General features: G+C 39.9%; 1 protein-coding gene across 3 annotated transcripts in view; it reads left to right on the top strand.

The window, feature by feature from the left end:
• Positions 1 to 23873, top strand: part of tmtc4 (transmembrane O-mannosyltransferase targeting cadherins 4) — a 72317-nt gene extending 48444 nt beyond the window's left edge. For all 3 annotated transcript variants that reach the window (XM_008106967.3, XM_062975475.1, XM_062975474.1), the window contains 9 exons: positions 2079 to 2250; positions 2343 to 2474; positions 7668 to 7747; positions 8612 to 8719; positions 15621 to 15762; positions 16282 to 16396; positions 17573 to 17685; positions 21139 to 21208; positions 21737 to 23873. In XM_008106967.3, coding sequence (XP_008105174.1) covers positions 2079 to 2250; positions 2343 to 2474; positions 7668 to 7747; positions 8612 to 8719; positions 15621 to 15762; positions 16282 to 16396; positions 17573 to 17685; positions 21139 to 21208; positions 21737 to 21888 — 1084 coding nt within the window. In that variant the 3' untranslated portion in view covers positions 21889 to 23873. The remainder of the gene's footprint in view (positions 1 to 2078; positions 2251 to 2342; positions 2475 to 7667; positions 7748 to 8611; positions 8720 to 15620; positions 15763 to 16281; positions 16397 to 17572; positions 17686 to 21138; positions 21209 to 21736) is intronic.
• The last annotated feature ends 2257 nt before the right edge of the window (positions 23874 to 26130 follow it).

Raw genomic sequence — 26130 nt, forward strand, 5'->3', positions numbered from 1 at the left:
TTGTGGGCCTGACCGAGAGGGCAGTGAGAGGGTGAGGCTGGGAGGGGGAGGAGCAGGGCCTGGGACAACCTCAGGTTGTCCTCCTGGCATAAAGATGGGACTGCTCGCCCCATCCTTATGCCAGGAGGAAAATAAGTCATGCAGAAACTCTCCCAACCCCTCCTCCCCCGAACTTCAGGCTGTCCTCCGGAGTGCTTCAGAGGGCTCTTAGCCACTTCCTTGGGCCGTCCTGTTGGCATTAGGATGGGACTGCTCACACCATCCTTATGCTGGGAGGAGGGCTGGGCGGTGGCTGAGAGGGCTCTCGGTTGCTGCGTGCCTTCCTTCCCTGTCTTTTCTGCATAGGGTTGCAGCAGGCCACCATGTCCTTATGCTGAGAGGTGTCAGGTCCCTGGCTGCTGGGCACCAATAACCGTACACAGAGGCCAATCTCTATCTAATATCTTTATTAAGGAAATATATAAAAGCAATAAAAACAAGTGAAGAATATAGTTCAGAAGCAGACCTTTCAAATGAGGTCAAATATAGTCCAAAAATGTATTGTCCAATAAATGATATTAGAGTTCAAGGTTTTAATCCACTTGACCGAAACACACACTTTTGCCAAGCAATAGTGTGGGGAAACGTCAGAGTCTTAGAGTCCAATGAAGCTTGACAACAAGGCTGGAAATAAACTTGATTCTTGGCTAGGTCCGTGACTGGACACAAGGCAAAACATGAAGCATGGAGCAGGGTCCGTGGTTAAACCGCAAGGCAAGGCAAGGCTTGAAGCTTGATCCGGGAAGCAAGGAACTGGGTTTACGAAGTCCACACACGATCTCTCTCCTGAAGGTGATCAATTGACTCCGCAAAGAATCTCCCGCGCCAAACACCTATATTGGGTCTCGTTTTCCCGCCAACAAGTCTCTTTCCCTAGAGAACAAGAAGCGAAACCCAACTCTGTCCAGATGCAAGACTCCTTAGAATTTCCCAAGGGAAGCAGACCTAATCAGTCTGTTGTTTGGCAGCTATCCGTAAACTCCTCCGTTGGGCCTCTCTAACTCCCCTGTCTCTAGAATAAGATTCCTTCCTGGGAAACGGAGGGGAGTTCTGCCCAAGGCCTGGTTTACTTTCTTGAGGGCAAACATCAACATCCTGCAGGTGAAGAGACTCCAGCTCTTGTTGAACCGGCGAAAACCCCATGTTTTCGTCTTCATCTGTCACAATAGTACTAGGAACAGGACTACAAGGCCCATGAGGCATCACAAGAGGACAGGGAAAAATGAGGAGGGCCTGAGGTAAGTGCCCAGAGGGGCACATCTGGCCCCCGGGCCTTAGTTTGCCCATGTCTGAGCTAGACAGAGGATGAGGAAGAAAAGGTGCAGGTTTTGACCTATAAAGCCCTATACAGCTTGGGCCCTGCCTATCTCCATGATCGCATCTCCCCCTATGAACTGGCGCGGGCTGAGATTGAACTGAGATTGTCCGGGGAGGCCCTCCTCTTGCTTCCACCTTCGTCCCAAGCACGACTGGTGGGAACAAGGGAGCGGGCCTTCTCAGTAGTGCCCCCCCCCCCCGGCTCTGAAATATCCTCCAAAGGAGATTAGGCAAGCCCCTACTCTGTCCTCCTTTCGCAAGGAGTTGAAAACCTGGTGGTTTCGGCGGGTCTTTGAATAATTTTCTCTGGTGTACCGCTGACCCCTGGCCCTGAAACATGCTGTACAAGGATCATTTATCCCTAACATGCTGTACAAGGATCATCTGTCGCCCTGAGTCCCTTCGGGTGAGAAAGGTGGGATATAAATGTTGTAAATAAATAATAACTGACCATGTCAACTCATCTGATTATGTATTCTTGTTCCTTCTGTTGTTGTGATTGTTTCTTATGGTCTTCACTGTTTTACAAGTTGTTTGGTTTTTTTAATTTTGTTTTAATAATGTGTCTATTGTGCCACTTATGTAATGTATGTTGCTGTTTTTATGCTTGTAAACCACCCTGAGTCCATTCAGGGAGATTGGGCAGTATATAAATAAAGTTTTACTAAACACCGTAGCAAAAAGTTATGTATTCAACCTATGATGTTTTTCCTGCTTTGCAGGATTCTCACATTGGGACTGGGATTTCTCATTATTCCTTTTCTTCCGGCGAGCAACCTGTTCTTTCGAGTTGGATTTGTTGTTGCAGAAAGAGTGACCTACTTGCCCAGTATTGGCTATTGCATGTTGATAACGTATGGATTCAGTCTGTTGAACAAACAAGTTAAGAACAAGGTATTCATGAAGTGATCCTTAGCACTTGACAATTGGGGTATGCAAAAGGGCCTTGAAGGAGTTGTTTTTAACACGTGTCTCCATTCTCCAAGAAATTACTTGTTGCTGCTCTCCTGGGCCTCTTGGTGATCAACGTCTGGCGTTGTGTTATCCGTAGTAACCAGTGGAGATCAGAAGAGCGGCTTTTTAGGAGTGCTTTGTCAGTGTGTCCTTTGAATGCCAAAGTAAGACTTTCCTTTGTTTTTTTCATGTATTTTTATGACAGTCATAAGATTGCATTGCCAGCATTGGCTTCTCACAAGATGCATTTGAGAACCAGAGTTATTCTTCACTTAGTTTGCAGGCACTAGTAATTTAATTAAGACATTCACACTGAGAATTTAATCTCTAACTTTTCTATTTGTGCTTTCCCTGTTTCACTCCCTTGCATTGGTGACATGAACACGTTGCTCTCTTAATGGTAACTAGAAGCGTAGAGCCTGAACCAAATGGTTACATCTTCACTGACAGGACTACAGAATCCTTGTTATTTCTTGTTACTCATTTTTAGGAAAGACAACACATCCAATTTTACTGGATGGAGCATTTGGTGAGAAGATGAACAAAGTGATCTTTTCTGCAAAAATTCCAGAGGGATGTTTTCAGATGTTACATCTTTTTTGTGAGACAGTATTGAGAAGAACAGTCAAGATGTAGCATTGTCTGTGTGCATACCATTTTATAAAAAAGAAATCCTAATCTTGTAGTAGAAAATTGAACAAAGGTAAAGTAGATAAAAGATGGGAAAACTATTGTATAGAAATGTTATTCCAGTCCTCTACTGCTTGAGTTTAGTTTGAATAGATCAGGAAAATATGATAAGGGCTCCTGAATAGATAGGCTGTAGTTTTATGCTTACACATGCGGTTATGTATACACAGATCTCACAATAGCACATTTTTTTTCATCATTGATGTTTGTAAGGCCAGCAGACAAATAGCTTTCAGACATCGGTTGATAACCTGTCACTTGGAGTCCAAAGGCATGAACTGTAAATACACAGTCCCATATAACTATTTAACTTAAATGGGCATGGCTGTGTCCAAGCTTGCTACCTAGAATCGTAAGCTGTTCTTATAAAAAAGCATTTGGAGAAATGGCACTGCTTTATTTCTAAGCTTAACAAACCCCAAGGAAACTTGTCAGTGACAATAAAGAGGTATCCTCAAACCTAAGCTAGAGCTGAGGATTTCTTTCGCTGTGACATTTAATAGCATGAATGAACTTAAGAGGATCGCAGACAAATCAAGATCTGTTATAATTTTTGCATGCATAATATTTCTCTGGAAATCAGGTCAATTCCTTCTTTTATGCATTACTAAAAGCAATGGCAGGATATAATATAAAATCTTCAAGCGTGTATCATATTTGCCTTGCATCAGAGTGTTACATTAGTCCCAAACAAGCTTTGTCACCCATCTTGTTATTTTGTTTCATTACAGTTGTTTATGCAAAAAAAAATATTTATTTATTTATTTATTTAATACATTTATATACTGCTTTCCTCCCCCCCCCCCCCCCCGCCAAGGGAACTCAAAGTGGTTTCCAACATTATAAAGGCAAAATTCAATGCCATCCATACATGTGAAATCCAAAAGATAATGGCAAGACAATAACATATCACTTTCATTTAACCTAACCAAATTAAAACATAAACATAAAATAACATTTAGACATAAAGCATAAAATTAAAAATCGATAATACAATAACATTTATATTAAAATCCACCAATAAACAACACGATTTAAAAATAGTTATTAAAATCACGCCATCTAAAATTAAGTCCATAGTTGTTCCATTGGGCCGTTCACTATTCCTTATTATCTGATTGCAATACAAGCTTCTTAGTTTTCCCCTCCCCACCCCCCAAAAAAGAGGTGGAAGAGAGTCTAGAATCTGGAGTGTAAGATAATCAAAAGAAAGTTATAAAATAATCTAATCTTTTCAGATATTTTGAAAATAACCCTTGCAATTATTTTTTTTGTTGGAGATTACCACTGTTTTCATAGATGTGTCTGACTGTTGATTTTCCTTAATATCAAAGTAACTTTTCATCCTATTAAACCATGGACATATTTATTTCCTTTTTTCTCTATCAAACCATTTTCTGCACATCTTTCCTTTGACCAAAATATATTTTATGTATTGTTCTGTATACATTTTTAAACATTTGCATTTTTAATGTATGCTTTTTATTAGTGGTGTGCATTTGTATGAAATCGCTGTTCATTTTGTTTAGTTTCATTCATTTTGTATCAGTTTTGTATTTGTCACCCTTTCCAAAAAGGGGGCGCCTATACAAATAGAATTTTAATCTCGCTAGAAAAACAAACATTTTTGGACAATTGGCGGCAATGGGAGGGCTTTTGAGCCCCCCCCCCCCCACCCGTCTCGGTTTTTGGGATAAAGGGGTGAAAATCACCATACAGAGAGGGCATTTCAACTCCTTTTGGCTGACCAACTTTTAAATTGTTTGCGTCTTTCCCAGAGTACTATTGTTATTAATATTACTATTCTTATTAATGCCCATTGATACGCATCAGCTGTCATGGGGAAGCAGACCTCTCTCAGACCCAGATTAGGGTCCCAAAGTAACTATTGTTATTAATATTAATATTATGATTAACACCCATTGGTACACATCAGCTGTAATGGGAAAGCAGCTCTCTGTCAGGACCTGCTTATTGTTACGTGGCCAAAACGAAAGGAAAATGAAAGCAAGCATGATGACTGTGTGGCTTTCATTTTTTGTGTCACCTCTCATTTCCTACGAAAATGTTGTCATTCATTTCGTGTCGACGAACGGTCAACATGAAATGAATGCACGAAGGAAACGAAGGAAACCTATATCACACACATCCCTACTTTTTATGTATTTTATATATCTGGAGCATACCGAGAACCTTTCAAATGTGCCTGTTTCTGGAGCAAGGTACGATTTGTTTTCTATGAAGTATTGAGAGATGCAAAGTAATTCTTTTCCATCTCTTAAAGAGATTTTTTCCAAGCATTGTGTCTACATGATTCCAACAACTGAAACTACTCTCAAAATGTGTACTCTGTCTCTTCTGGAAGTGTGTTAATGACATCTAAATTAGAGCAGGTTTGGAACACCTTTCCCTTCATAGCACCCAGCAAACCTGTCACATGCTGGCTTCTTTCTCCATCTCCAGCTATTATAGCTTCTTTATCATCTGGAACAGCTCTGCCAGACAGCTGAGAATATGGGGAAGCCTGAGAAGATACTATTTTTCATATTGTGTTATTTCATGGGATGTTATTAGCAAAGAAAAAAAATGTCACTCTGATAGAGCCAGTTACTTTGCTGTATCATGACCTTTTTACATCCCATTTGATATTTGATGAAAAAGGTTAGGTAATTTTCAACTTACATAACTTACACAGTTTTTGACATGGCTTGGCTTACTATTTGGATATACAGACTAAATGTTTGTCTGAAGCCTCTGTAATCTTAAAGAGCCACACATTCTTATTTTAGGTAAATCAGCCTGGTTGCTGTCACAACCAAAAAAAACCCTTCCCTCTTACATCAATGGCAGAATATCAGGCTGATACTATGGTGGTGAAGGTATAAACCTAATGCAGAATTAGAATTTAGATGAGGCTGCTATATGGGTTCAATCCTTTCCTGCCTGCAAAGTCAAATAGAATTCTTCCAGACATCTGCAGCATCTGGAGCCCCCGTGGCGTAGTGGATTAAAGCCTTGTGACTTGAAGGTTGGGTTGCTGACCTGAAGGCTGCCAGGTTCAAATCCCACCCGGGGAGAGCGCGGATGAGCTCCCTCTGTCAGCTCCAGCTCTATGCAGGTACATGAGAGAAGTCTCCCACAAGGATGGTAAAAATATCAAAAATATCCGGGTGTCCCCTGGGCAACGTCCTTACAGATGGCCAATTCTCTCACACCAGAAGCGACTCAGGTTGCTCCTGACACGGAAAAAAAAAATATCTGCAGCATGGAATTTTGATGTTCACCAAACAACTTAGTAGCTGTCCTGCAGTTAGCAGATTTTTAAAACTGACACAAATCTGTAAAATACATCAGACTAACACAACAATTTATATGTTAGAATTGCATCTGGAATTGAAAATGTCCCAGTAATTAAATAAAAATAACTGAAGGCTGACTTGACTGGGATTTTTATTCTTTTGTTAGCTTCTTCTTGATATCCCCATTTTCTTACATTGTACGCTCCTCAGCTATATTTTGAACTATTTCTGAAAGTCCTAGATGCTACCAGAATCTATCTATCTATCTATAAGAAATAGTCATCCAATCTATGTATTTCAGTAAAAAAAAAAACTTAGAAAAAGTCCAAATTACAGAGGATGAGGAAGAGCTGTTCTCCCCCTGGCTGCCTGTCAGAAGGGTAGGGCCTGCCCCTTTAAGCCCTGCTCACTTCGTGTCATAGCAACCCCCTCAGCCACAATGGCACCCCGGGGTACAGGCAGGGTTCTCTTAGGTCTCTTCCACACTGCCTATAAAATACAGATTATCTGATTTGAACTGGATTATATGGCAGTGTAGACTCAAGGCCCTTCCACATCGCTATATAACCCAGAATGTCAAGGCAGATCATCCACAGTATCTGCTTTGAACTGGATTATCTTGAGTCCACACTGCTATATAATCCAGTTCAAAGCAAATAATATAAGATTTAAATATATTATGTAAAATTACTGTGGTATAATAAAACAGAACAATATAATCTCTAAAAACACGACAATAAATGAAGAACAACACTCTGAAAACAGGAATTCCAGACAGGAAATAGTCGGGGCCAGCTAACAGCTCCCAACAAAAGATTCCCCCAGGGAGGAAGCAGCCAGGCTTTGAAGCTGAAAGGCCATTACATGCTAATCATTCTGGCTAATTGAAGCATTCATACTCGTCCCCAGTAGATAAAAAAAGGAACAACCAGGAATATTGTATATTCACCAGCTTCAGGAAATAATATATACTAACTACCACCAATTCCTCAATACTTTATTTCCCATACCACCACACTTCGCCACAGCAACCCGTGGCGGGGCACAGCTAGTGTGTTATAAATACTTTTCATGCCATCAAGGCATCAATGAATGCCTCAGTTTAAGAACTGGTTTTTTTAATTGAAAGGAATATTTTTATTTTAAGCTATTCATTTTTGTCATTTTGACAGATCATTATAAAATAGTATTCAAAAAAAGTTAAAAGTCACAGTACAAACTGGTTTACAAATTTATTGCTGCTTTGTTCAGTCAAGGATATATTTTACAGAGGAAAAATACAACATGGTAAACTGTAAGCATCCTGTGTTAAAAGAACAATAGATGAATCTTTGGAACAATTAATGCATTTCCTACCTTTCCTTCCAGGTTCATTATAATGTTGGCAAAAACTTGGCTGATAAAGGCAACCAAACGGCTGCAATCAACTATTACAGGGAGGCGGTAAGGTATGAGTCATTTCATTAAAAAATATAGAGAGTAGATGCACAATGTTGATGAACTGAACATTTGGCTAGACCTATAGGAGAGACTATAGAATTGTATGTAGAATGTTCTGTAGATTAGATAAATGTGTCTTTAGTGAACATCATATTAAATGCAAAAAATGAATGTAAAATATAGGCAGCATAATACACGAAACACTACTTTTCATCCTTTTAATTCAGCTTTGTCTAAGTACTAAAAAACTGTAAGATAATAATTTGAATTTAAAATCAGCATTTTTGTTTGTGTTGTTGAGATAGAACAAATGCTATAAGCCACACATTATAATGTGATATGAAAGCACAGGGGCATAATGAAAGAATCAAACAGTTTCAGTTACTTTTTCAATGGCAACCTTAACAAATTAACTGCTTGTATGGGCTCATGAAGGAAAGCAACAAATGACTTTTTGAAACTTATGGGGATTTCTTGAAAAATATATAATGGGAACCTGATTTTCTATTGTTAACTATCATGATAGGCTTTCTAGCTATCAACGTTGTCATCATCATCATCATCATCAACAACAACAACAAACCCCAATTAATAGAAAGCAATGTAGGTAGCAAAACTATGTGGCAACATGAAAGCTGTTGCAATGAGCGTTCTGCAGGAGGCACCATTTCTTGCCTATGTTTCTCTGTGTCTTGTTGAGATGATGGTAATTATTTAATACACAACTCAGGTGCTTTAAAATGCATAAGGCTGGCTCCAATGCGAAAATGGTGAAGTGGTATTGGGAGCCGTTCTTTGCAGATGAAAGATAGCACTACTTCCTTTCAGTAAATTATTCTCCCCTCGTTCTTTTTTTGTATTTTGAATTCCAGATTGAATCCGAAGTATGTACACGCTATGAACAACTTGGGAAATATCTTGAAAGAAAGGAATGAACTTCAGGAAGCTGAAGAGCTTCTGCTGCTTGCTGTACAAATTCAGTACGTTTTAAACACAATAATCATTTTACTGTTGTCTTCCATTATTTAGATCCTTCCCTATTTGTGTTAAATCAGACAGAAACAGTCCTGTATCTAAATTAACAAAGGTTTGTCCAGGTAGTACATATTAATGGACAACTCGAATTGGGGATGGAGCCTGTAAATAGCCTTGTCCCTGGAGTGTTGGGAAACTGCAGTTTCTGAAAAATGTGGCAGCTAGAATTGTTTTTTGACCTTATGTCAGTCTTATACCAGTCTGCATTGGCTACCATTTTGTTTACCAGGTGGTGGGGAAAAAGTCCTAAATGTTTTGAGTCCAGGGTGTCAAGGACAGAACGCCACTAGATAAGATTCAACACAGTTTATTAAAGGTACAGAACCAAAAATGCTCGTAAAAAACAAAGAGCTAGGCAAACACTTGCCTTCAATATGAAAAGTCACTCAAAAACGGTTCAAAAGATAAACCGGATTAAACCGGAGTTTAATCCGGGTTAAACCAAAAATGCTTACTTCAGCCTGGGACCTTAAACAAACAAAAGCTGGTAAACAAAGATTCAATAGAACATAAATATTAGCAGCAGATTCCTCTCTGCTACTCAACAGCTGTGGTTGAGCAACTAAGTTGTTACTCCTCCGTGCAGCGGGCGAACTCCGGGTCCAAACATATCAATCAAGGGTTGCAGCGGTCAGCGGGGTCCCAATCCGGTCCGAGGTCGTTTACCAGGTGCAGGCGTCTTAGGTTCCACAAAATCCTCCGATAGACAAAGAAAGGGTCGTCCAAGATCGTAGTCAGTCAGTCAGTCAGTCAGTCAGTCCAGCGTCAATTCCAAGTAGGTAGATAATGTCCGTCAAGAAGACGACGGAGGTCCAAGCTAATAAGATTAAACACAGGTTGCACAACAAAAGCCCACACAGTTCCTCCCGCCGTCTATGCCCAGTGTCCTTGGTAACTTACGTAGTCAGCAAACGAAACACACCCGTCTTCAGGAATTTCCCAACAAGACCCCAAGCGTCCGTCCAGATTACCTTGCCCAACGCAATTAGCCCTGGAATCCAAACCCCATTTTATCCCAGTTTACAACTCCTCATCGCTATCAGCTGTTACCCTAATTCCAGGTGCCTCATCATCATCATCCTCATCAGAGCTAAAACATCTTTGACTACGCCCCACAGCATCCCCAGCTGTGGATCCCGTCCCATCCCTCCAACTCGTCCACGGGTCCGATCCTGCAACCCGCCAGTCGCTTCCCATGCTATCATTACCAGGTACACCCAAATCCTCCCTTACACGAGTCCATTCCATATCATCCTCCTCTGAGCTAACCACCTCTTCCTCCATTCTCTCAGTAAAGCCCTCAAAGGAGTCTTCGTCAGATGGTTCTGCAAAGATGTCTCGCAGCCGTTTCCTCTCTCGCTCCTCAAGAGAGTCTGACTCTCGAGGAGTCTTACGACCACGTCTCCCAGTATTGGAGCCATAAGGCTCAACCATAACACTATCCCCTCTCACAAAGGCCTCCTCCTCCAAAGGTGGAGTTACAGCAGTGATGTCTTCAGCTACAGTGTTACGGCGCCCAGAAGTATCCAACTTTAACAAAGAACGGTGAAAGACAGGATGGATCTTAAAAGAAGAAGGCAAACGCAGTCTAAATGCCACAGAAGAGATCTTTTTAGTAATAGGAAAAGGTCCCAAATACCGTGGCGCAAACTTTCCTCCAGCCTGTTTAATATATTTAGAAGATAGCCAAACCAGATCCCCTTCCTCCAACTCCTCCCCAGCTTGTCTATGGCTGTCGGCCTGAGTCTTTTGCGCTGCCTTAGCTTCTAACAACAGCCGGCGAGCAACATCATGTAAGGCAGCCATTTCAGACGAACGGTACACCGGATCAGAGGAAACCACATTAGTCGACGGCGCCACCCCTCCCCGCGGATGAAAGCCATAAGTTAACTCAAAGGGAGTGTGTTGACTAGACGTGTGTACAGCATTATTATAGGCGAACTCAGCCACCGATAACCACTTAACCCAAGCAGTTGGCTGCTCCAGACAAAAACAACGTAAATATTGTTCCAACAGCCCATTCACTCTTTCAGATTGACCATCCGTTTGTGGATGAAAAGCAGAAGACACATTCAATTTGGTTCCCAAGCACTCGTGGAAGTGCCTCCAAAAACGAGACACAAACTGAGGAGCTCTATCAGAAACAATAACCTCAGGAGCTCCATGCAAGCGAAAGATATGTTTGGTAAACAATAAAGCCAAGGTAGGAGCTGCAGGGATTGTGGAACACGGTATGAAATGAGCCATTTTAGAAAATAGATCCACCACCACCCAAATACATGTATAACCCCCAGACCTAGGCAAGTCAGAAATAAAATCCATGGAAATAATCTGCCATGGTCTCTCAGGAACAGGCAAGGAAGATAATAGACCCCTAGGGCGCCCGGCAGGCGTCTTACTCTGTTGACAAACGGCGCAGGTATCACAAAAGCGGAGAATGTCCTGACGCATCTTTGGCCACCAATTACTTCTGGTAATGAGTTGTACGGTCTTGAATCTGCCAAAATGCCCGGCCATTGGTTCGTCATGATGTGCCCTGATAACTTCTAACCTAAGCGCCCCTGCCGGTACGTAAACCTGACCATTACGTACTAATACCCCCTCCTGGTCTTGTAAATGAGGCAGCATAGTACGATTCCCTACCGAAAGTAGCATGAGTTGTTCCTGGGTCCAATTATCATCTTTCTGAGCCTCTAGGATTTGAGCATGTAATCCTGTCTCATTGTCCACCACACATAAAGAGGCAGTAGGCAAAACTGTCTGACACACTGGCTGCTCGCAAGTCTTGAACTCCGGCTTACGAGATAATGCATCTGCCCGCAAGTTTTCCTTCCCTTCTACAAACTGAACTTTAAAATTGAACCTGGAGAAAAACAAAGCCCATCGAATCTGACGTTGATTCAATTTCTTGGCAGTTTGTAAATGTTCTAAATTCTTATGATCAGATCTGACCACAATTTGATGTCGTGCGCCCTCTAACCAGTGCCGCCACACCTCAAACGCCACCTTGATAGCCAGCAACTCCTTTTCCCAGATGGTATAGTTTTGTTCAAAAGGTGTTAGTTGCCTAGAGTAAAATCCACAGGGACGCAAAGTCCCTGAAGAATCTCTGCGACAATACAGCCCCCAATGCATAACTAGAAGCGTCTGCTTCTACTATGAACGGTCTATTAATGTCCGGATGGATTAGTATGTTGTCAGTCTGGAAACTAGACTTCAACTGTAGAAATGCATCATGAGCCTCCCGTCCCCACACAAACGGTTGTTTCTTTCGCAAGAGTTGCGTTAAAGGTACAGTGAGTTTGGCAAAGTTTGGGATAAACTCTCGGTAATAGTTAGCAAAGCCCAAGAATCGCTGTACATCTTTCTTAGACTTAAGTTCGTGCCATGAGTTGACTGCGTCAACTTTGTGCGGATCCATTTTGAGTTCCTTTCCCGAAACTACATGTCCCAGGAACTCAACTTCAGACACGTGAAACACACATTTGGAAGCCTTAGCGAAAAGCCCATTACCCCGTAGCCGGTGCAGTACCTGTTTCACATGCTGCTGGTGTTCCCTTTCATCCTTAGAGAAAATCAATATATCGTCCAAATAAACCACCACAAATTGATCAATTAAATCCCTAAACACATCATTTATGAATCTTTGGAAGACCGCGGGCGCATTGCAAAGTCCGAAAGGCATTACTCGGAACTCGTGACATCCGAAACACGTGTTAAATGCCGTCTTCCATTCATCACCTTCCCGTATCCTAATCAAGTTATATGCCCCCCGCAGGTCAAGCTTGGTAAAGATCTTAGCCCCTTGCACTCTAGATAGTAATTCCGAAATCAAAGGTAGCAGATACCTATCACGAATGGTGTTTTTATTAAGTACCCGATAATCACACACTAATCTAAGCTCTCCCGTCTTTTTAGCTACAAAGAACACAGGTGCGGCAGTTGGAGAGCTAGATGGGCGGATAAAACCTTTGGCTAGGTTCTCGTCAAGAAATTCCCTCAAAGCTTGTCTTTCTGGTACTGTTAAAGCGTATAACCTTCCTGCTGGTAATTTAGCGCCCTCTACTAGTCTAATCGCACAATCATATGGTCTATGAGGCGGCAACTTGTCTGCCTCCCTCTTACAAAACACATCTTGAAACTCTTGATATTTAACAGGCACACCCTCCATGTCAGGCTGAGAAGGACAAAGAGCAAAACATTCCTGCCTGTTAAAAGCTATAGTACGCTTTACCCAATCCACTTGAGGATTTACCAAAGTCAACCAATCCATTCCCAGGATTACATCATATCTTGGTAAACGTGTAATGTCCCAAACAAAATTTCCCGTTACTCCTTGTACCTCCCACGTTATTTCTGAGGTCTCACGATTAACCACCCCAGACTCCAGCAGATTCCCGTCCGCTCCTTCCACCCATATATCGCATGCTTTTCGTACTGTAGGAAGCCCATGCTTCCTTGCAAACCCAACATCCACATACGAGACCGTAGCCCCTGAGTCCAGCAGTGCCAGAGTAGAAGCAAGTTCTTTTCCCCCAACAGATAAAGAAATGGGTATAAAGACATGTTTCTTCCCCTCAAGTGACTGCTTTAGAAGCCCTAGTGCGTTGGACTCACGTCGCACTAGGGCTGACCTTTTCCCGAAAGCTGAGAAGGCTTAACATTACAATTTCTAGCAAAATGCCCAGCGTTCCCACAGTACAAACACAGCCCCAATTGTCTTCTACGGTCCTTTTCTGCCGTTGACAATTTTCTAAACACCCCAAGTTCCATAGGTTCCTCCCCTTTTGAAACAGGTGCCCTAGGCGCAGATACAGTTGGCGCATACATTGCTCTAGACTGTTTGCGAGATTCGAACCGGGCGTCTAAACGCAAACCTTTTGCCACCAAAGCGTCCCAGTTTTCTGCCGGCTCTAAACGCGCCAATTCATCCTGGAGATAATCATTTAAGCCCGCAATAAACAAGAGCATAAACGCGTTCTCTCCCCAGTCAAGTTGATGGCGATAAGAGTTAAACTTGTTTAAATAGTCCAAAACAGACCCCTTTCCCTGTTTCAACCGATAAAGAGCCCAGCTAGCATTCTCCATACGGAGGGGGTCCCCAAAAGTATCAGATAGTAACTTCTTGAAATCATTTAAATTGTCCTTGACTGGGTCGTTTCCCAAAATTAAATTAGTGGCCCATTGTCCCGCAGGACCGGTCAATAAACTCAAAACAAATGCCACCTTACTGGTGTCCGTAGGAAAAGCCTGAGCACTAATTTGGGAAAAATAAAGTTCAATTTGCGCCAAAAAAGTAGGCAACTTATTTCGAGACCCGTCAAAACGTTCGGGAGTCATAACATGTCCTTTAGCTGGCTGTGCCGCTTGTGCAGCGTAAAATGCAGCCTGCAGCTGATCAAAACGAGCTTTAAGCTCCTCCATCATCTTCTAAACGTAATTACCTAACTAGAAAAAACTTTTTTCTGGCGTTGGGCAATCTGTCAAGGACAGAACGCCACTAGATAAGATTCAACACAGTTTATTAAAGGTACAGAACCAAAAATGCTCGTAAAAAACAAAGAGCTAGGCAAACACTTGCCTTCAATATGAAAAGTCACTCAAAAACAGTTCAAAAGATAAACCGGATTAAACCGGAGTTTAATCCGGGTTAAACCAAAAATGCTTACTTCAGCCTGGGACCTTAAACAAACAAAAGCTGGTAAACAAAGATTCAATAGAACATAAATATTAGCAGCAGATTCCTCTCTGCTACTCAACAGCTGTGGTTGAGCAACTAAGTTGTTACTCCTCCGTGCAGCGGGCGAACTCCGGGTCCAAACACATCAATCAAGGGTTGCAGCAGTCAGCGGGGTCCCAATCCGGTCCGAGGTCGTTTACCAGGTGCAGGCGTCTTAGGTTCCACAAAATCCTCCGATAGACAAAGAAAGGGTCGTCCAAGATCGTAGTCAGTCAGTCAGTCAGTCAGTCAGCCAGTCCAGCGTCAATTCCGAGTAGGTAGATAATGTCCGTCAAGAAGACGACGGAGGTCCAAGCTAATAAGATTAAACACAGGTTGCACAACAAAAGCCCACACAGTTCCTCCCGCCGTCTATGCCCAGTGTCCTTGGTAACTTACGTAGTCAGCAAACGAAACACACCCGTCTTCAGGAATTTCCCAACAAGATCCCAAGCGTCCGTCCAGATTACCTTGCCCAACGCAATTAGCCCTGGATTCCAAACCCCATTTTATCCCAGTTTACAACTCCTCATCGCTATCAGCTGTTACCCTAATTCCAGGTGCCTCATCATCATCATCCTCATCAGAGCTAAAACATCTTTGACTACGCCCCACAGCATCCCCAGCTGTGGATCCCGTCCCATCCCTCCAACTCGTCCACGGGTCCGATCCTGCAACCCGCCAGTCGCTTCCCATGCTATCATTACCAGGTACACCCAAATCCTCCCTTACACGAGTCCATTCCATATCATCCTCCTCTGAGCTAACCACCTCTTCCTCCATTCTCTCAGTAAAGCCCTCAAAGGAGTCTTCGTCAGATGGTTCTGCAAAGATGTCTCGCAGCCGTTTCCTCTCTCGCTCCTCAAGAGAGTCTGACTCTCGAGGAGTCTTACGACCACGTCTCCCAGTATTGGAGCCATAAGGCTCAACCATAACACAGGGTATCTGAAAAATAATTTCTTTCCATAAGCTTACTCCTAGTTTAAGATCTGGTTTGGAGTTGACTTGGACCGATTTTTGGTTAAAGGATGTGGAAAAATTATTTAACAAATGAATTTAACAAATTAAGAAATATTAGAGGGATGTTGTGCTCCACATACTAAAATGTATCTAAACCTTCTTCCTAGGCCTGATTTTGCAGCAGCGTGGATGAATCTAGGAATCGTACAGAATAGTTTGAGAAGATATGAAGAAGCAGAGCAAAGCTATTGGACTGCAATTAGGCACAGAAAAAAATATCCGGATTGTTACTATAATTTAGGCCGCTTGGTATGCATATTTCTTTATATTTTTGGCTAATTAGCCAAGAGATTGTGGAACAAATATTTAATTTTGTTTCTGTGACATACACAACATGTTTACTAGGAAATGGCCTGTTGAAGTCCATTGAATCTTGAGCAAACGTGTTCAAGATTGATCTACTCAAACTATTTTGCTATTTATACAGTTTACATTGAACTAAACATACAGAATTGCCAATTGGAAGTATAATAGAAATAAAATGTTGTTTCGGCTTTTTAAAACTATTCTGTCAAAAACCACACACTGTGTTCCATATGGCAGTGTAAAACAAAATAAACAATATAATAGGAAGGAGAAATAATTATAGTAAGTGAATACATATAAGTGGGAGAACTTAATTATTTTAATTAGTGTCTGTATATGTACTGGAAACCCTGCTGTACAAATCAGCACCCTAACTGTGCAAAAAAGAGCCTTCCACACTTAAAGGTAGATGTGTGAAGACTGGACCATACTGACTTGAACATCTTCCCTTGTTGCTTTTAGTATGCTGATCTCAACCGCCACATAGATGCACTGAACGCCTGGAGAAATGCCACTGTTCTGAAACCGCAACACAGTTTGGCTTGGAACAACATGATTATATTGCTTGATAATACAGGTACAGTTCTTATGCAGTACTATTTAAGTAAGTGATTTATCTTACTTGCGTGCCCACTGTCCTGCTTTGTAGAAGAACGACTAGTTCTCCATCGGCATGGCACCCCTCTTAGAAATGCTGTGATGAGCTCTGCAGGAGCAGCAAAGCTTTCAAGTTGCGGTATTGCCACGTAACAGATTACTTTTTGAAAGCTTACTCATAGTTTGCTGTTCTATACAGGGAACGAAGCATTGTACATCTGGAGGTCAACATATTTGTGGAGATTAATTCAAATGCATATTATCAGGTATTCTTGTAGAATTTAAGTCATATTTAAAACAATCACTTAATATTTGCAAAAACATAACTGAATTCTGAAGGAAATGATACCTTGATTATGTTCAAGCAGTCTGAACCAGCAGTTTGCTGTGGCTATGCCAATATATGCTTGGAGGTTTCTTTCCTGTTGTATTTGCCCTGCTATTGAGATCAATGGAGTGAAACAAAATGTAAGGAAATGTTCTTTGTATTCTGGATCAGGGCAGAGAAATAAGGTCTTTACGTGGTTAGGTGGTCAATTGCTGTAAAAGCAGATGCTTTTTGAAGCAGAAATGTATACTCAACCCTTAATAAAAGGAGCTTTGAAGAAGAAATCAGATTTCCAATTGATTAGTTACTCACAATGTGTCCTGATTTGTTTGGCATCATTTTTTTTTAAAAAAAAAAATCAGTGACAGAGGACTAATTATTTGCATTAATCACCTAATAAATGCTTTCTGTTGCTGGAGCTCAACCTGACATCTTTTTTTTCTGGGTGGAGGATACAGAATACTAATAAAAGCTTTTGGATGTTTGATTTCCATATTAGGTTCACTGCAGAAAATTGAAATAATGTTTTCAGATACTTCATTGAATGCAGCCATGTAATCACAGTACAAAAATGATGAAATTGATCAAATTGCAATCAATGCAAATATTTCAGTTTCTGTTGAATTGGCATGAGGTAACAGAATGTTTCTATGAGTAACAGTTTAAATCATCCCAAATTACTTGTCTTTATATATAGATGCATTGTTTATGCCATTTCCAAGATTCATCTTTTGTCTTTTTACGTCATGGTTAATAATTATATTTCTGGGAAACATTTAACACTTTTATCTTGTTAAGTATTGCTCATTTCTTTCTGTCTATTCCTAGGTAACTTGGCACAAGCAGAAGCTGTTGGAAGAGAGGCTTTGGAGTTAATACCTAATGACCACTCGCTCATGTTTTCATTGGCAAATGTATTGGGAAAATCACAGAAATATAAGGTACACACATTTCTTATCACAAGTTTTAAATTAAATATTTCTAACACATTCATTTCACCATTACTTCTAGTCCAGTATATCTTTAAAATTTATTACTATTATTAAAAATATTGTTGTGGCTTTGCAATATTTTATTGCATTAGGTTTTATAAAAAACCTCTTCTTCCTTCTACAGCCTTAACACAATTTAGTGTAATTAATAATCATCATAAACAATACAAACAATAAAATTCAAAAACAGCAACAACAGTAAAAGGAGATAAGTGTAGCAGATTAAAAACAGAGATATCAAAAGAATCTGATAAAACAAAGGCTTGCTTACAGAAGTAGATCTTCACTATACAAGAAGGTTTTCATAGTGCAACAAAATGCTAATAAAAAGGCTGTCAGCCTAGTTTCATGCAGCTAAAAAATCTCCAGTTTAGGGGTGTCCATCGAGTATATGCATTCCTTATATGTGATGGCATACGTATATTTCCAAGTAGGGGATTTTTCATGTGAATTTGTATCATGCATATTCTCTTTTGATCTGCCAAATTCTAGTTTCCTGAATTATCACCAGACTTGGTTTCTAGTTTCTCCTCTTTAATATCAAGAAGAGAAAGCAGAGGCAATTGATGAGAACAGTGTCATAATAGCTTACAATTCATAATCTCCAGGTATTGGATCCTTCCAATTAACCATGCCCAGTTCTCTCAAGCTCAGTAATGTCAAAGCAGCCAAGTTTATAGGTGTGTGTTGTTGTTGTTGTTTGTTTTTGTTTTTTTGGTTTTTTTGGTTTTTTTGGTTTTGTTTTTTTTGCGAGGGGCTACCAATTCATTCTAGAGTAGATATCCTATATTCAGCAGAATAAATTGATGAGAGACAGACAGACAAAGGGAGTGTAAATAAAAGACTGCAATCTTCACTGTTGAAACAAGTTGTGGGACTAAACCAATTTAAGATGCAGCTTTTAACCCCAAGTGATATACATCAATCATGTAATAGAGGAATACTAACTTTGAAATGGGTCCCTATTTTTACCTTTACCTACTGTAGATCCTTATATAATTATAGTCTAGACTGGTAGAATGTATCACTTCAGTAGGTCTTTAAGGTGAGGCATTGTTTTGTACAAGTGCTTTTTAACATAGTAATTTCTAGTTGCATGTTCCACAGCTGTCTTAATGGAGGAGGTGGAGTTTTCTGTCTCTAATCAGAAAGAAAACGACAGGGAACTAACTAAAGGGGAAAGATGAAATTTAAAAACAATTTGAGGTTTGCGTTTCTTACGAATTGTCTGGTTTTGTGGCTTGGACTGGACAAAGTACTTTAGAAACACCCAAGGACTTTAGTGTCCCAGTAGTATTCCTGGCATTTTATTTTAAATGGCAGATATCTTTGAGTCATAGCACAGTCTGCTGCTGAAAGCATGGTTGTAGCTTTAAAAACACAAGCTGAAATAAGCCTTTGAGAGTAGAGGAACCTGATGGTGCTTTGTATCCCTCATATACATAATTCTTTTGTTCTTATGAAGGTTGAAACTTGACTTTACAGCCTTCACATTTTCCCGTCCAACAGGGGAAAAGGCTGTGCAGTCCACATAATTTTGGTGCATATTTATATTGGATGCATTGCTGCAGGACACATTTTGCTATTCTGTTTGTTGCATGCTGCTAAAACAAATCCAAGATTGTAGAGAGATGGCATCCCAACTCCTTTGAGTTCAAAATCCATTAGTTTTTTGATAAGATAAGGTGTCTCAATATATTTAACACCACCTTCTGATCTTTTTGGAGAGATCCTTTGTAGTTCTTCTTAAGCGTCTGATGTAGAAATGTACTGATTTAAATCTGCTTTAATCTTACCATTTTGATTTTTTTAAACATGGCAGTGCTTTTGTGACAAAACAAGATGATTGAGAGAGTGGCTTTTTGCAACTCTAATTGTAATGATATATGCTGTTATTGGTTTTGTATCATTTGTCTTGAATGAAAACTTAGGTGTGACCTAAACTGAATTTGTCCTGATGGTTGAACAATATAATAGATAATGTTCTGTATTTTTCAGTGGCTGAACAGAGACACTGGGTTATTCAATGCAAATGTGTTGGTACACTTTGTCAGAGTGGACGGTCAAGCAAAATAATAATTTAGGAAATTTTAAAAGGTGACAGAGTCCCACATATTATATTATATTATATTATATTATATTATATTATATTATATTATATTATATTATATATTATATTAGGGAGCCCCTAGTGGGGCAGCAGGTTAAAGTGCTGAGTTGCTGAACTTGCTGACCAAAAGGTCGGCGGTTTGAATCTGGGGAGCTGGGTGAGTCCTGCTGTTAGCCCCAGCTTCTGCCAACCTAGTAGTTTAAAACATGCAAATGTGAGTAGATCAATAGGTATAGCTTCAACGGGAAGATAACAGCACTCCACGCAGTCATACCGGCCATATGACCTTGGAGGTGTCTACGGACAACGCTGGCTTTTCTGCTTAGAAATGGAGATGAGCACCACCTCTCAGAGCCAGGCATGGCTAGACTTAATGTCAGGGGAAAACCTTTACCTTTACTATATCATATTATGCCAAAATCTCAGTTATAGAAAAAAAATTCTCATCAAATAAGTTTAAATATGAATTCAGTGTTTGATTATGTCAACCTGAACTGCATAGAATTAATTTTTTTTTAATTTTTAAATACAAATTTTCTTTGAATTTGCTTAACTTTATCTATTTAATGACACTTTTCAAAGCAGTAATTACAAGATTAAATATATTTTCAATGATGTTATGTAGAAGAGATGTAGAGGCTTTGCAGAAATAAATATAAAATGAGTCACTAAAATATCTAGTGATATCAGTTTGCCGAACTAAGAGATTTTGTTTGAAGCAACAAGAATAAATGGAAAACCGAGAGAGATTTTGATGAGGCATGAAACAACAACAGACAGAAATCAATGGAACATCTTTTGTCAAATATCTTTTTCAGAAGAAAGATGTGTTGGCTCCAAAACAAAGTGTATGCTCCATAAAAAAATTACTGGCTGTAAGATACCAGTGATGTATGTCGATCTATCTGTGTAGTAAAATTAGCTTATCTCATTGAATTTTATTAGAATTAACTTCACATTAATGCAAGTATACTGGTTTTAAGTGGTGATTTGCATGAACATCCGGTTTATAATGCCATCCACAAGTGTTTTTGTGTTCTTACTGGCACTGAAGTAATTACTCCTTAATTGACAGCAACTCCCAGACAACAGCTGGATCTGGCTGTGAATTATATAGTATGTATATCTATTAAAGAAAAGTAGAAGTGTGAATGCACATGAAAAAATATGGTGACATAATCACATTAATAGACCACAGAGCATGAGGTAATTGGCAGTGTTTGCTTGTACTTGACATTGTATGCACTACAAAAATAGCTTGTCCTGTTGATCTCTTTTTTTGAATTATTCAGGAATCCGAAGCTTTGTTCCACAAGGCAATTAAAGCCAATCCAAGTGCAGCCAGTTACCATGGTAATTTGGGTAAGACATTTTACAGCTCCCCTAGTGCAAACTTTTTAAAAAGAAAAATACAGACACATTGCTTGTACTTCTTTTCATGTTCATTGTCTTTAAAAAGTACTGTTTGGAGGCATTCTTTGGCCGGCTAGATTTCTATTCTGCCTGCTTGCTAAACAAATTGCCAACAAGAGAATGGAGCCCTGCGAATGGGGTCCCAAGAATGCAAAGCCCGCTGCATTGTATGGCAGACCAACCAAGGCGGTTCACGGCAGCCCAGAGGTAGCTGCGTGTCAGTGGTGGCAAATTGGCTCTTTTGTGTGCCGTGCTTGCAAACCGCCATGAGCCCTCCAGATAAAAACAGCAATTTATGGCTCTCGCACAATCCACTCTTGTCATTCCATGGCCCAAATGTGTCCCCTCCAGCTGGCAACAGCGCAGGCTGCTACCGCACCGGCGGCCAACCAAATGTTTTAATGTTTTCTAAGTAATTGGCAAGATTGTCTATTCTTCGGCAACGTTGCTCACAAAAGCTTCTCTTTGCTGTTTCAGCTGTGCTGTACCATCGCTGGGGGAATCTTGACTTAGCCAAGAAACACTATGAAGTCTCTCTGAAGCTTGATCCCACAGCAGCTGGGACCAGGGAAAACTATAGCCTTTTAAAAAGGAAGCTGGACCAACTGCAAAAAAGGGGCGATGTCTGAGGTTGCTTCTCAGGCTTTGAATGCACAGTGCATACCATTTATTAGTAACATGGCTACTAATCACCCGGGAGAAGCATTCAGTCACACTGTCATTTAAAAACAACAGGGGAAAAATACCCTTAATTATAGCACCAGCAGCAGATGCTTGAATATTTTGTGGAGCCTGGCGTCAGAAGTAAATGATTTTTTTTAAGTGACCCTACTTTAGAAGTTTTCATTCAGAGAATTAAAGGGTTTTTTTCTCCTCCTTTTACATTTCTGAAGCAGCTTTAAAATACTTAGAGTTTTTCCATTCTGATACCCAGAGGACTTGCTCTAATATGAGACTAAACAAAAATAAAGATTGAGGCATATTAAAGATGTTGTGTGGAGTGTGTGAACATGAGACAGTACAACAAGACTGGAAATGAATGGTCAGAGGTGGGGTTTTTCTTGCTTTCATGTACATTTATAAGTGGAAATTCCAGTGCAGTGTTGTGCCCTGTAATAGCGGCATCACTTAGAGCAACAGATGTTGGATTGTGTGTTCATGTAGAGACAATTTTTGTTTCAAAAACTTTGAGGATGCCTTCTAATTTTTTGTTCTGCCTGTTGTCGGCGCACAGCTCATATACCTGGAGAAAATGGAATACATCTACATATTTTCCAAATCAAAAGAAAACTTTGAATTCAAGCTTTTTATAGGTTGAAAGTCAACCTATAGCTGTTGCCATGTGGATTCATGGGTTGCAAAAGGCCATCTTGATATCAGTGTACTTTAAACTAAAATGCTTTGCTAGCTTGGAAGGCTGCCCAGCATCTTGTAGTACTTGGTCTGGGCAACGGTTATTACATTCTTAGGCAATGTATTGGTTTGCTCTCGTTTTTATTTGATATTTTGTTGGCAGCTGCTCTCATTGGGCTATCAATAGCTTAGATCCATATGTCATGTCAGTGGTTCTTCCAACTCATCTGGGAATGACAGTGAGATTGTGATTGGTTTGTGAACTTAACATTCATAAAGAAACAAAAGTCCAGGTAAGATGCTCAAAATAATTCACATGAAACATCTCAAGGATGCAGATGAGTAGAGGAAATGTTTCAATGAAATAGCCTGCAAAGAAGTGTGTTGCAGTTTTGACTTTGCATTTGTCACCCTGTTAAAAACCTTGATAATATAAATAACTACTATAAACATGTTTTCCAAAGACCATTTAGGAAAAGAAGGAATTCTACTAAAATCCATGAAATCAGGTCAGGAAAAGGTGCACTGCTTTACTTTTTAAATTCCTCCCTTAATTTTCTAATGTTGGACACAAAATCCCATGTTGTCCAATTATTATTTTGTCATAGAAGAAGGCAGAGGTTGCAGGATTTAAGGTTTGCAGTGGAATCTGGGAATAGAAAGATGTTTCTTTAGCTGCTGCATCACTCAGCTTTCCTGTTTCATAAAATAGCTGAGGAAGGCTGTGAAATCGTATCTGGTATTCATCTTCCTGCTTCTTGGTAGAGGGTTGGACTTGATGGCCAACTCTATGATACTATGATCTCAGGTTTTGCATAGAGTTAAGTCTAGCCGTCAGTAGAGATCCAGCCAGCAAGACAGTATGCATTGGCTGAAATGTGCAACTTTAAGATGTGCAACTGGTTCTAAGATTATTTATATTTAGGGATGGACAAAGTACAGCCACATCCCAAACCACTGCCTATGCTTGCTAGATCTGATGCGATGCAATCTTACAATATTGAAGGATTGCAATTCACTCATTCTTGTTCTAAGTGCATCATTTCTCCAAATACTTAGCTTCAGTGGTTGCAAGGTGCTGTGTCTTTTTAAAAATAAAAGTCCAGTGGTGTATATATGAAATATTCAATTTGAGGAAAGTGTATAAACTGTATATTTTTTTTGCAGAGGTTGTGAAAGGTTCTTTAAAAATGGTTCATCATCCCTAACATATATCACTTAACACATCATTTTGTCAAAATAAACTTTCCATTATGAAGGATCCTGGATTCTGGAGATACTATTTCTAACAAAGTTTTATATATATACAAAAGCTCCATGTTTTAATATTGTTGGTGGTCTTATTTGCAGATTAGCCTGACTAGTACAGCATGTCCCTAAATGCAAGCACATAAAGGGAAGATGGAGATGGGGAGGAGGAGCTAAATCCCAATTGACAGGTGACATGCTTTTAATTCCCACTAGGCAGATCAGAGCATAAGTCTCCTGGCCACCATCTGCAGGTTAGGAGTGTCTTTGAGAAGGAGATACAGAAATCACACAAAGCTGCCATGTGCTCCTGAGAATGGGGCATCATGCCATCTAAAGGATGGAGTAGCCTTCAGACCTATGCTTACATTCACAGGGTTCAAGTGACAACCCTAGTGACACCAATGACTCATACCAATTCAAGAGAGAGCTACAGCTGTTTATTACATAATCACTTGCAACTTTTCAGGGATAATCCTTGTGCATCCTTTTTAATGTGATCATTTTCAAGTTGCCTCTGGCCATCAGAGGATGTACCTGCACTTGCTAAACTTGCTCTCCATGTTTAAGACTGAATTCAGGTTTAGCCCTCTAGAGCAGGCCAAAACAATTTGCAAGTAAAAAAGTTTAAGGAAGCTTTTCCACTTGCAACTTGCTTTGGTCCGAGGAATTTTTATGTGACCCCAGACATACAGGTATATAAAATAAGCATAAAAATTAAACATTTATGGATAATAAAACAGGCTGATTTTTTTTAATGAAGCACAGCTGAAACATCTTCTCCAGAGTCTGCTGTAAATACTGCACAATAGATTTGTGTAAATGTCTGAAACAGCAACTTTTACTGTTGCACAATTTTTCAGGACCACAACATTGAACCAAGAGGACCCATTTGGGGTTGGGACCCACAGTTGAAGAAGCAGTGTTGTAGAGAACCTGCTGAAATTACAGAGACTTTTAATTATGATCAATTTAAATTCCATTTACCTCAAGGTGGATCATCCTACTTTTCAAGAAAAAAAAGCAGAACTGGACACACACCCTCAACAACCTGAGCTGGTGATGGACAAGAATAAAGACATTCTTCCTGCTATCTATTTGCTCAAAAATCCATCCCCATTGCCTGCTGCCAGTAGAAAAAATAATTACCATAATTGATCAATTGTACTTCACCACTGCATGAAATGTGTAACTTTTTAATTATTAAACTGTTGCCCAGGTTAGCACTTTGAATCAGTTTCAAATGGCAGCAGTAGTTGCCAGATTTATGAACTGCATACAGTTGCTGATTAATAAACCAAAATGATGGTTTACAAACCCTTATTGGACATCCTTGTCCATAGGAGTGATTTGCCCTTTAGATGCCTGGATTCTCTAAACAGTAAGGCATCTATTGTAATCCTGCATTTCACTACTGAAAGAAGGGGACGTCTTTCTCTGAAAATGTATAGGATTGAGCTGTAAGTCTTATTTTTCAATTTCCCTCCAATTTTTAATACTATTATATACTTTATTTGTTTCTTTGAAGATTGTACATTTCTCTGAAGATTGGTTCATGTGTGTCAGCCATTCCTTTAATCTGGGATACATGTGCTGCCCCACTAGATGCTATTGGAATGCAACACCCAACACACTCAGGATATATGGAGTAGAATTGATGGGAGTTGCTACACAATAATAAGCAATTTGGTACATGCTTATTATTTCAATGTTTCAGAACGGTCTGACTCATACCAACTAACCAATACCAATACAATAAGCTTATTATATAGAAGACTGTTAAAACATCTCAAGTGAGGAGATTGCTGGAATATGTTATAAAATTATGCATTTGAAAGTAGACATGAGCATGAATTTTGTACAAGAAAACAAATTGTACTCAATAACATGCTGAAATATTAGTAGCTGGTTTGGTAATGTGTGAATTATATGTCTATCACATAATGTTTGGGTAATAAAAAAGGCACACAAGATTGAAAATACTGGCTTGCAACTGATACTGTAAGATGAGCTGTCCCTGGTAATTTTTTTAAATAAAAATATCCTGCTTCCTTTTATAATGCAGAGTTTGAAGAAGACACCCTTGTAATAAAGCTTTGTAGTTTTGTTATTTTGGATTTTTAAAGGACCTGTGTGCCGTCGCGCCTGGGGCTGTACTCTTAGTGAAAGAGGCATCTTTCCCCAGGGGATTGCTTCTTGCTCTCCTTTAGGGAAACTGGAACTCCCAAGGACCAAAACACTTAAGTTAACTCAAAAACTGGGTTTATTGT

This window comes from Anolis carolinensis, chromosome 3 (genome assembly GCF_035594765.1).
Source record: "Anolis carolinensis isolate JA03-04 chromosome 3, rAnoCar3.1.pri, whole genome shotgun sequence".
Lineage (NCBI taxonomy): Eukaryota > Metazoa > Chordata > Lepidosauria > Squamata > Dactyloidae > Anolis > Anolis carolinensis.